Raw genomic sequence first — 12,510 nt, 5'->3', positions numbered from 1 at the left:
ATACATATTATTGATTGTGAGAATCTAGCTATCATATTATATAACATGAATTGGTCTAAAAACTGAGGTGGCGCATGTTGTCTCAGGACCTTAGCTAGCTGGCAAACAAGTCACAGCTAGCTAGCAAACAAACAAGTCACAGCTAGCTAGCAAACAAACAAGTCACAGCTAGCTAGCAAACAAACAAGTCACAGCTAGCTGGCTAGCAAACAAGTCACAGCTAGCTAGCAAACACGTCACAGCTGGCTAGCTAGCAAACACGTCTCAGCTAGCTGGCTAGCAAACAAGTCACAGCTAGCTAGCAAACACGTCACAGCTGGCTAGCTAGCAAACACGTCACAGCTAGCTAGCCAGCAAACAAGTCACAGCTAGCTAGCTAGCAAACACGTCACAGCTAGCTAGCCAGCAAACAAGTCACAGCTAGCTAGCTAGCAAACAAGTCTCAGCTAGCTAGCCAGCAAACAAGTCTCAGCTAGCTAGCTAGCAAACAAACAAGTCTCAGCTAGCTAGCAAACAAACAAGTCACAGCTAGCTAGCTTGCAAACATGTCACAGCTAGCTAGTTAGATACTCATAATCAATATTATGTATGTGCCAGCAAACTGAAACATACTCACCACTCGTGCCACTGACGGGCATCGCCTCCATCACCGTCATAATAATGTTCTTTATCACTTTGTGTTGTGTTTATTCATTAAGATAACTGAGACTTCTGTTAGCTTCTGTTAGCTGTTAGCTTCTGTTATGTGTTGGAAAGCATAGATAGTCCTGACTGTAGATGGGGACACACAAAATACTTAACTAACGACTACTAACTACCTGAATTAATCATGAATTGCAATATTAAAACACATTTATAAAGCACATGTTAACATTAGTGCATCCTCTATAAGACCTTCATAATTGGTTTGCAAAATATCTTAACTTACCGTGGGAAATCCATTATTTATAAAGTATGAAAACCCAATCATGAAACACATAATAGTCAAGCTTATTAGTAAAGAATAAAACATGTTTATCTGTGTGTATGAATTGCATACTAATGAGTTACTAATGAGCGTCCATGATGGAACGAGTTGTGACGGGACACTGTGTCAACGTGTGGCCTGATGGTTTCAGCAGTTTTAAATGGTCCTGTAACTATTCCAGTCAGCATGAAAGAGAGCAGCGCTGTCCAGCGCAGCATCTGACCCGCCGTGTTAACAACTCGTAGACGTCTCATGGCAGCGGCCCACCTCCAGGGATCGTTTCCACGGATCAGCATGCTGAGCCAGTAAACAGAGTCTGATCCCTCACACTTCGTCTCCGGGCGTCCTGGATGGAGGCCAGAGGGTGACCGATCCTCTCCCACCTTCTCCCCGGTTCCTCCCTCGCAAACCTTGTTTTCCCAGCTTTGAAAGAGGACCAGCGCTTTACATATCAGACTTTTTGAACCTCAAACTGTTTTGTGAAAAGTTGGATTCCATCTGTCCCTTTTTGCAGCCCGTCATCATTTCATCATTTTTTCATTTCCACGCCCCTGACTGTCTGCTTCTTGTCAGGTACGATGGCTCTCGTGGTGCTGGATCCACCAGGTAAACATCCTCTGAGTGGAAGTGTGTTTTTCGACCGCGGCTCTCTTGAGGAACCTCCACCTCCACCTCCACTCCGCAGCTACCTGTGTTTGACTATTTTCACCTGTTTCTGTCCCGCTTACCCCGTCAACATCGTGGCCCTGGTCTGCTCTATCATGGTAAGCCTGGCATTCCCTCAATATACATATATACACGTATGTGTATATATGTATGTATATATGTATGTATATAAATATATAATGTGCTGTCGTTGAGGAGAGAAGTGAAATTAGTTTTCTCTTCGGGACGGTTACTGTTTCAGTTTCAAAGTGTTAATGAATGTGTTGGACACGACGATGCAACGCAGTCACAGACACACACACACACACACACACACACACACACACACACACACACACACACACACACACACACACCTGTTCTGCCCATCAAAATAAACCAACTTCATCCTCCATCTTGGAAAATGAAACAAAACGTGCGAGTTGCAATCTGATATAAACATCCAGTAACATTTGCAGCGATCTGCACGTTTAGTGTTGTTTTACCAACGTTTTAAAGTATAACGTGTGACCGGGTCCCAACAGCTTACAAAGCTTTAGAGGACTAATACAAGTTTCAAAAAATGCAGTTAGTTAAAACTGATTATTAAAGGCACTCATTGTTCCATTGATTGATAATTTGATCAAACGCTGGACGGGTTTGTCAATAATAAGATAATCAATGGACACGGTGTTGTGTGTCACTCAGTGCTTTCTTATCCTCAGTCTAGGAACAGCTACTATCAGGGCGACTATGACGGGTCCAGACGGCTGGGCAGGAACGCCCGTCTGGTTGCCGTCGCCTCCATCATCATCGGCCTCCTCGTCATCGCCATCTCCTGCATCGTTCATTTCACCACCGTAAGACACAAACCAGGGGTACATTGTGATGTCACCATACTTTATTGTTCATTTCACCACCGTAAGACACACACCAGGGGTACATTGTGATGTCACCATACTTTATTGTTCATTTCACCACTCTATGACTCTCTCACGCAAGGTGTTACTTCAAATTATCGTTGTAAAAATAGCATTTTGAAATAAAAAACTGACTTTTAGGGACTATTTCTGAATGAGGGACTCTATTATGAAACAATATTAACTTTAATTTGACTCTGTTATTGTCATACACATGCTGATAGCCATGTCCACAGACTTCTCTACAGCGTTTTCTTGCTGTTTACATTCCTCCTGATGAAAAATTAAGAAAATGCACTGTTTTTCTCTTAAAAATAAAAATCCTCTCTGCCAATAGATACTGAATTCGATCATGCGTGTGCATCTCTGTGTCTGTCCACACTTAGTCTCTCATCACGCTGCACCAAACTGCAGGATGTTCATGTCTGCAGGCTCAAGGACTTCACACTTTGTTAAAGACCTTTAGCTTGTAGCCTTTAGCTCGTTATCTTCTGCCACTGATTGGCTCCTGACTCCTCCCACTGCATTCATTCAATCAGACATTACAGCAGCGGCCATCACAGACGCACCTGCTGGAGATCTCCACTGAGTCCAGCTTTGTAGTTTTGCCATGTTTCTTCTTGCACAGCATGAATGGACAATGCTGCGATTGTGTTTTGTTGCGCAACTCCGTGTTGCAGACAAAATAGTTTCTCTTTTATAATTTTTCAGGCACTATTTAACCCTCACCTTTACATGTCGAGCAATGTATTCATCTGACTATCTGGTTCATAGTTTCAATCTTGTGGTTCGAAGCCGAGTTGTTGTTGTTTGTTTGCATCGCGCCGCGTGATGTGGAAGACATCGTGCAACACAACAGTGTCGTCCTATTTGCAATATGTCTGATGTAGTACATCGTTATGCAAGACAAATATCTCACCGTACCGCGTAAATAAAAGTAAATTGTACATTTTATGACATGACTCTGGCAAATGTGTCTCCAGTGGGAACCAAATTGAAAAGATGTTCTTTAATGTCCTTCTGTTTGTGTTCCAGGGGGAGTTTTGATGTTGTGGAAGCGGAGCGAGGGAGGAGGAGGAGGTGACGTCTGCGGGCTCAGGTGGCTCGTTCATCCTGTAGCATCTGCCGAGGAGAGGACGATGACCTCATGTTGGCTTCAGTCTGCACTTCCTCTCGTGTTTAATACTCTTCATGTGGACAGTCCAGGACTATACGAGCAGGGGAACGTGTACATTTTAATAATGCTTTAAATAAAAAGGCAGCTTTCTACAAACGTGAGGGAAGCCGTTGTTCACAGGATGTTTTTGTTTGGATGTGATAATTTCAGAAATGTGTTTTTTATCCAGAATGATGACTGTAAGTTGTCTTGATCAGAATACCTATTTCATCCATCAAGAAATACTTTAATTTCTGTTAATACTAGGTTTTATTAGAACTATTTAGTAATTATTTCATGCTACAGCATTTCTATGAATTGTTATTTTCATGTGTCATTACTAAATTCATGAATAAAATAATGTACAGAACAGATTTTTCTCATTTGTAACAACAGATAATTTACAATGCTCGAAAGCTCTTTAGTAAACTCCATATTAATCAGATGGAGACATTTATGAATAATTTCCTGCATTAATATGTCAAAATAATTTATTTATTTCTGTAAAAAAAAAAGGACTCAGTCGATGCTATTTCACTTAACTTGTTGTAAATAAAAGGACTCGGCTCCTCCAGCGGGTCAGAAGAGACCTTTTTAAAGTGAGAGCATGAAGCTTTAAACAGGAAATACAGACACAAGTCACATTTAGTACTAAACACATTATTTACAATAAAATACAGCGAGAGCTTTACCTGCTGCAGCGTCAGGTGGTCTGATTCGACCGGTAGCTTATGGTGGCTAACGTTAGCATGTTTGGCTACTTAGTATTTACACCTGTGCTACGTTTACAGGTGTTAGCATTTAGCATGAAACCTATTCGTCACGTGTGGCTGATGCACAGCAAAAGCTACAAAGTACATATGTAAAGTACAACACCTTGATGATGTCATCTCAAACGTAGCTATTTGGCGGGAAACATTCCTCACAGAGAGAGTTTGTAACTTAAAAAAAAACACATCTGTGTCTTCTATTTAACAACATACTGCTGAAAAAAGTTCCCTTTTCATGGCAAACGCAGGGAATATTTCCCGTTTGATGAGTGTAATCTCTTTTCGCTGCTCCTGCTGTGCTTCCTGACCGTAGCGCGCCGTGTCCGGTGTGGATGGACGTCGCGGCTCTCGGCTCCAGACGTTGCCAAATTTGACACACTATTCATATCATTTCCGATTTCCGTAAACACAAACCAAAAGATCGCATTGCATGTTAAGTCTCGGAGATTCACTTCACCTGTTGCCTCTCACACACTCACACCCGACCCCTCGCTTAACCTTTGAAATACGCTTAAAGAATGTCAGAAACATCCTATTTGCAATGTGTATGTTTCACCCGAATGACTGTGGAAACCTCCCCTGAACCCTGAAGCACAACCTGCCTTGCTGGGACATTTTCTTGTAGTTTGATATGTCATTGCATATCCCAAACTAAATATAGACCCCCTGCCCCCTCCCTTCCTGGGTTGCAGGTCACATGGTCGAGCAGAACCGGATTCTGTTGCGAGGAAACTGAAACGTATGAAAAGTGTCATGAGGGGAATAAAGAGATGATTCAGAGGGTCCTGATCCAGCTCACTTCTTCCATTGTTGCTGTTAAACAACACTTCTCATTCAACATCTCTCCATGAGTCATCAATAATGAACACAACATGTGTATATTTTCATTTTTCACACGCAGTACAAACACCTTCCTTCGAGCCAATCTCCCGTGTGCAGGTGTAACTCAAAGCCTGTGATGTAACAGGCCCGCCGCCACGTTTCAGCACTTATTCTAATGCACTCGGACAAATTTGTGTTGGCAGTAATCTCGTGCTATTATCTCTCGTTACTTGAAAGAGAAACGCTGTGTGTCTGCGCGCCACCTCTTTGATGTCACACCAAAGCAAAACTCCAGAGAACAAGATGAAAAATGAAATGAGTGCAGGGATTAGTCGACTTGAAAGCACTTAGTGGGAACACTCTGGGATCAAGGTGGACTTTGTGACAGGGAACTGATTACCTTACTCCGAAACGAAGCTCCTTTGTATGAAAAATTCACACAAACAACATTAATGAATGTAGCATTCATTCATTCTTTTTAAGCATTTACTTCACATCATCTGATTTCCTGCATCGTGACAACTGCGTTGTTTATATTCTGCACCAGAATAATAAATTATATTCTTTTCTTGCTGGCATTCAAAGCGTTAGCTCACCTGCAGCTGTGCTGCTGTGTTGCTAGCTGCACTACAGACCCAATACACACACAAACAGGCCGCTAAGAGCATCTGCTCCGTTAGCGCTCGGTGGAGCCGCCGTGCGTTCATATCCCGTGACACATTCCTCCCGGGCAGCAGCGGTTTGATCCGGTCTGAACACATGAAACAGGATAACTGTGGGAATGAACACGAACATGCACCCAGGCACTACAAATGTGTTATAAATACAGATGTTGTCATGTTTTTGAATACACTTTTTTACTTAAGCTGCATCCGTAGTTGTTTTTAGACACTTGGAGCTAATGAATGTGTCTACGCATCAAGCTAAAAGCTGCTAGAATCGCTGCAGAACATGTGTTGCCTGTTTTAAATGTCCAGCACACACGGAGCAACATCAGAGACGTGTTGTGACCACCTGACAACTGCAGCTCTCATGTTTTTCGGCCCTGAAAAAACAACATGTCTGTCTCTTTAGCTGCTACACGCTCCACTAAGTCCATCAGCTAGCTGCTAACGCTTCTGTCGGCTCTTACGTCCGACAGGTAGTGTGTGGAGTGGAGGTTTTCACACGTGGATCAGGAAATGAGATGAAACCAACACAGGAAAGCAGCAGGCCTGGCTTGTTTGAGCCTGTTCAGCTCATTCCTGGTAGAAGTTATCACTATCAGACTGCTATCCAGCACATGCTAGCGTAGCTCTGGACAGATGCACAGCACGCATGCATGCACAAATGGCCGAGTGCATAATCTCCCCAGAGGATGAAGTCTGGCACAAATAATAGGCTGAAAGATGCTGAATTAAGCTCCTTAATGTTGTGTGAACACCACAGTCCTTACAGTTGCGTTGTGACATGTGTGATTCCTCATGGGAGCAAAAGAAACATGTTGTACTGACACAGAATGAACCAGTGAGTCAGTGGATGTATTTATATCATAGATATATATACATCTCTATATATATTATTTGATAAACTGGGGCTGTCTGCTGTGGAGATGCTTTTCACTCTGTTTCTAAATGCATTTTGACAGCCGAGTCCACGATGATGTCACGTCAACCCGGATCTTTGTCCACTTGAAGTGACACCGGCTGCGCTGACAGACGGCTGAGGAGAGAGATCTCACTAGTGAAGCGCTGACTTATCAAAATGACTTGAGCTCCCAAAGTCAAAACATATTTATTTTTCACTGTTTCTCACACACACACACACACACACACACACACTCACACACACACACACACACACACACACACTGACTACTGCTTCTTCTCGTCTTCCTCATCCTGAAACCAGGAGGGTTCAGATCAAATCAAATAATAAAAGTGATTATAGACTCACTTTCATAACAGATTATAGCTGTTTAAAAGTATCGTCACACTGCTCATGCGTTACCTAAAGGACAACAGACTTATAATCTGAATTAAGAGATAAATAGTTATTGATGGAAAAGCTTTCAATAATCATCGTCATCCGCTCTGAAATCCCGTTTTTGTTTGTTGAAATTGTAAATAGATAATAATTCAGTAGTGCAGTTAGTGACAGTGTGGGCTCCCTGTATCACAGACAGCATAGGGTCAATGAACAGCTCTTTTACATTATAATAAAACAGTGTTACATGTATTAAACTACATCTTTCTACAACTATGATGTCATAAAGGTCTTGGAAGGACATCATTTACATCAACATGAATATATTCCTGGTTTCCAGCTCAGCTTTGAGTTCCTCCTTCGCCGTCTCACTTGAATAAGAATCAATAATTGACGTAACAGATCGTCTCAAACGATGTAATTGCAGGATTAGTGAGGATCTTAACGTGAAAGCAGAAGAAAACATTCCTCAGCGGACTCAAACTCATCGTGAACCTGACGTCTAAAAAGCTGTCAAACGCGAAGAGTCGGCACAGAAAACAACAGAGTTGTTATTTCTCAGCGTTCTCTGCATGCGTCTGTCCACATGCAGCAGGCCTCTCACACCTCCACTTCTCTCTCCAGTGATGGTAATAATCATTCCACAGGTGCATGGGATTAGATCTACAGCCACCAGATGCCGGATGAAAGTGTCAGAAGTGTTTTCTGCTGTTGCAGGTGTGTGCAGCTATTGCATTTTATTAATTTTCATGGTCTTCTTGCGTCTTTTCTCTCAGGAAGAGCTGCTTGTATAAACATGAGCCTCGGCCTGAGCGACAGTCAGCCTGCACGATGGGATGCATCAGGTCTTCATCCTCAAGGTGAAAACTGACTTTGATCTCATTGTGTATGTGTGTGTGTGTGTGTGTGTGTGAGTCACTCGTCACGTTCAGTATACATTCTGCTCATTTCAGCGCCAGCACAAGTTGCCTTTGTGTGTTTTTGGGATGACGCCGTAGTGTTGTTGTGGATGGACGTCTCATTTATTCTCATCTTTGCTGCAGATTCCAGATGTTTTCCTGTGAAGTCTGTTTGTCTCATGAAGGTTTTCCAGTCAAACCAAACGGTCGTACCACATGTGGCCTGTAGAGGGCGCTCAAGCTAAATGTTCCACGTGCAGCCCGAGTAATGAGCTGCCCTCCGATAACTTACAAACAGTAAACACACTTTTCTTTGACATGACTGCACTTTCGTTTGAATTTAAAAACCTATCACATCAGGATCAAACCAATAAAACTCTTTTTTAAATTTTAATCTTGCATATTAACCAAATGTAGCTTCATTCTGTCAACTTTGAGTAACATAAACCCCTAAAACAGAAGCCTGCGTTAGCGTTAGCATTAGCAACATGTCGTCCTGGTGGTGCGTGTAAACTACACAATCGCTGCAGTGCTCATTGTTTCATCATTTGTCTGCTGCTTTCAGCCTTGAACACGTCTCCGAGTTGTTGTTCTGACAGCTGCTTCCTGTTAACCTGCTGCAGTCACCTGTCACAGAGAGATGCAGCGTCACGCAAAGAAAACAGAAAGAACTAAAAGAAGGAAACGCTCTGTGTGAACGCAGCTCTGTGAGAAACAAACACATGAAAGAAATGAGATTAGCTTTCTTGAAGAAATTGTACTTTCTTGATTCTTCCAGAGAGCGAGAGAGAGAAAGAGAGAGAGAGAGAGAGAGAAACAGAGAGAGAGAGAGAGAGAGTGAGAGAGAGAGTGAGAGAGAGAGAGACAGAGAGAGAGAGAGAGAGAGAGAGAGTGAGAGAGAGAGAGAGAGAGAGAGAGAGAGAGAGAGAGAGAGAGAGAGAGTGAGAGAGAGAGAGAAACAGAGAGAGAGAGAGAGAGAGTGAGAGAGAGAGTGAGAGAGAGAGAGACAGAGAGAGAGAGAGAGAGAGAGAGTGAGAGAGAGAGAGAGAGAGAGAGAGAGAGAGAGAGAGAGAGAGAGAAAAGAGAGAGAGAGAGAAAAGAGAGAGATAGATAGAGAGGTTAGGAGAGAGAGGTAGAGAGAGAGAGAGAAAGGTAGATAGAGAGAGGGTAGAGAGAGAGAGAGAGAGAGAGAGGTAGATAGATAGAGAGAGAGAGAGAGAGAGAGGTAGATAGATAGAGAGAGAGAGGTAGTGAGAGAGAGAGAGAGAGAGGTAGATAGATAGAGAGAGAGAGAGAGAGAGAGAGGTAGATAGATAGAGAGAGAGAGAGAGAGAGTTAGATAGAGAGAGGTAGAGAGAGAGAGAGAGAGGTAGCTAGATAGAGAGAGAGAGAGAGAGAGAGAGAGAGAGAGAGAGAGAGTTAGATAGAGAGAGGTAGAGAGAGAGAGAGAGAGAGAGCGAGAGAGAGAGAGAGAGAGTTAGATAGAGAGAGGTAGAGAGAGAGAGAGGTAGATAGATAGAGAGAGAGAGAGCGAGAGAGAGAGAGAGAGAGAGAGAGAGAGGTAGATAGATAGAGAGAGAGAGAGGTAGATAGATAGAGAGAGAGAGAGTTAGATAGAGAGAGGTAGAGATAGAGATACTCTGCACTGTGATTGAAGGCAGAAGTCCTTGTTTTGTCTGACAGGCGGCTTCACTAGTTCTCCCTAACAACCCACACACACACACACACACACACACACACACACACACACACACACACACACACACACACGCGCACACACACACACACTCACACACACACACACACACTCACACACTCCTGTCTACAGAAGGCGCTGTGTGTAATTACATCCAACCCATTCCCTTCTCCCTTATGCTTGATATCACTGCTGACACCGACTCTCCCTCTCTCTCCCGCTCTCTTTTTCCATCTCTCTCTCTCTCTCTCTCTCTCTCTCTCTCTCTCAGAGTGAAGAACTCTCTCACCAGTCCGTGTGCAGCTCTGTCTCGTCTTCAGTTGTGTGCGTAGTGCAGCAGGAAGAGGCTGAGACGGAGGCAGAGAAGAGGAAAGAGAGAAGAAAGAAGAGAGAAGAGGAAAGAGAGAAGAAAGAAGAGAGAAGAGGGAATAGGAAAGAGGGAATAGGAAAGAGAGAAGAGGAAAGAGGGAACAGTAATCCGTATGAGCAAAAGGAGGATGAGGAGGACTGACATCATACAGCGAGGTCTTCAGTGAGAAGACCAACTGTTGTCTGAGCCGTGAGGTGAGTGACACACACACACACACACACACACACACACACACACACACACACTAAAAGTGTGAAGTAAACATCCAGACAGAGGACAGACGTCTTCCTCCACAGGACCGAGCCTCTAACATGTGATGTCATCAGACTTTCAGGGGAAGTTTTTAATGGTTATTAATTCTAATCTCTGGTAATTTGAGCAGAGCACAGAGGGCTGAGCTGCTCCTGAGGGGTTCAGGCAGCATCAAACCTTTCATCACAGCCTCCGTGGGCAGCAGGACTCCCACTGAGCATCAGACCGATGGATCAGTGACCAGATTGTTTTTATCTTTGCACATTAGGACCAATTGAACCTCAGCATGAAACGTATTTGTGTAAAATAAATACAGAAAAAGAGCAGAATTCACATTGAAATCACATCTCAAACCATTGGGAGACTCTAACTTGAAGATTTCCTTCATCGGTTCCCAGAATAAATGTTTCTTTCTTTTATTTTTTGGTTATTTATATCTTCTAAATCTTTCTGGTGTTGTTTCATGTTTTTATGAATTCGTGAATGATGAGACTCGATAGGCTCTCCGGGAAACACTGTGGCGAGAGTTGTTAATTATTCACACTACAAGTGCTATTCCAATGTAAATTTATAGATATGCAAATGTCCTAATGGGACACTAATGGGAGGCTGTACTCCAGATGTTAAACTGAAGGATTATGAAGGAAGATGACGTGTGATGGTGCAGAATCTAATTGGATGAAGAATGTGTGTTAATGTTGGTGATGTTTGTGTTGTTGTTGTGCAGTGCAGCAGGAGGGGGGGGGGGGGGGGCATTATCACACATGACCAGCCTCAGGAGCTGGTTTGTGGCCAGTAACGCTGGTTTTATTGCTTTAAAAGCACCGTGTCCAGACTGTTGAGATGACGGAGAGGTCAGCATCTTCTTCAGCGGCCGCAATGTGACGTGTTAAAGCTAATGAGCCTACCCACAATGCACCGCTGCGCATATTTCTACGTTAAATCTCCTCCCACCACCCCGAGCTTCATTCTCAAATACAACATTTCAGTTTGTTATCTCATCAGATCCGCCGCTCGACCCTGAATTAAAAAAGAAAATACACAACTTTTACCATGCCATGTTAGTCGGGGCCACCGAGGCCAAACTGCGTCCTAAATGACCTAAAAAATGCAGCGTTTTAAAGTATTTTCCTTCCCAAACAGAGTCGTGCTCCACGTCACCTCCAGCACTCAACGAGGAGAAACGGCGTCACAATATTCTTTAGTTATCTTGACTTCAAGCGCGTCTCCTCTGCGCCGCCTGCTTTTAAGCCCCCCTGCAGAATTATGTATATCTGTGAAACGCTGCAGCGATGGATGTGAAGACGTTACGCAACAAACAATGAAAGTATTTCAGCTGATGAGCACAAAGCGTGTTCCTACGGGGTTTCATACCTCTGATCAATGAGCCCTAATCCCTCTGTTTGTCCCTCGATTGCAGGCACCATCATAATCTCTTGGTAATCTCAGAAAAGGGCCACGTCTGAGGCTCGTCTGCATGGCGGCGCGTCGCCCTCAAGAAGCGAAAGAGCAAAGCGGCGCCTTGAGGCGCTGACGCTGCAGCGAGAGACCTCGTCGCTGTCGTCCAATCGAAGTATCCAGCGGAACGCGACGTGCACGAGGGACACGCCCCTTCACAGATTGATTTCTTTGGGCCTCGTGAAACCGAAGGCCTGGGAAGACGGTGAGATATCTGCGAGTACTACTCAATGCCAGCGTCCACGAATAGCGTAGTCCCACTCGTCCCGTGACGCTGAGCCGGAGGCGCCATGGAAGCAGAGTGAGAGTCCGGCGTCCGGCCTTCGGCGATGGAATCTGAAGAGCGGCCGGCGGGCCTGTCCACGGCGGCGCTGGTGGCCATCGCCTGCAACGCGTGCGTGGCCGTGCTCCTGCTGCTCCTGTGTCTGGTCCTGTACCGGGCCTGCGGCGTCCCGTCCAGCCCCGAGAGGCTGCCGGTGCTGGCGCCCGGCGACGCAGAAGCCCAGCAGGTCAACCAGCACAAGTACCTGTTGACCTCCTGACTGCGGCGGCGTGAGGGAGGGGGAGGGGCGGGGGGAGCGTTAGCCCGC

The 12,510-nt window shown here is 44.5% G+C and overlaps 1 protein-coding gene across 1 annotated transcript; it reads left to right on the top strand.

The window, feature by feature from the left end:
* Positions 1–1,297: 1,297 nt before the first annotated feature.
* Positions 1,298–3,810, top strand: LOC137796648 (transmembrane protein 233). The gene is made up of 3 exons (XM_068594690.1): positions 1,298–1,731; positions 2,338–2,472; positions 3,568–3,810. Exons 1-3 carry the CDS (start codon positions 1,546–1,548, stop codon positions 3,577–3,579), a joined length of 333 nt encoding a protein of 110 aa, XP_068450791.1. The 5' UTR covers positions 1,298–1,545; the 3' UTR covers positions 3,580–3,810.
* The last annotated feature ends 8,700 nt before the right edge of the window (positions 3,811–12,510 follow it).

The sequence above is a fragment of the Clinocottus analis genome, unplaced genomic scaffold (genome assembly GCF_023055335.1).
Source record: "Clinocottus analis isolate CAN_PGR_092001 unplaced genomic scaffold, fCliAna1.0.p SCAF_3, whole genome shotgun sequence".
NCBI classification, from domain to species: domain Eukaryota; kingdom Metazoa; phylum Chordata; class Actinopteri; order Perciformes; family Cottidae; genus Clinocottus; species Clinocottus analis.
Note: the sequence above shows the minus strand (reverse complement) of the source record. Positions and strands in the feature narration are given on the sequence as shown.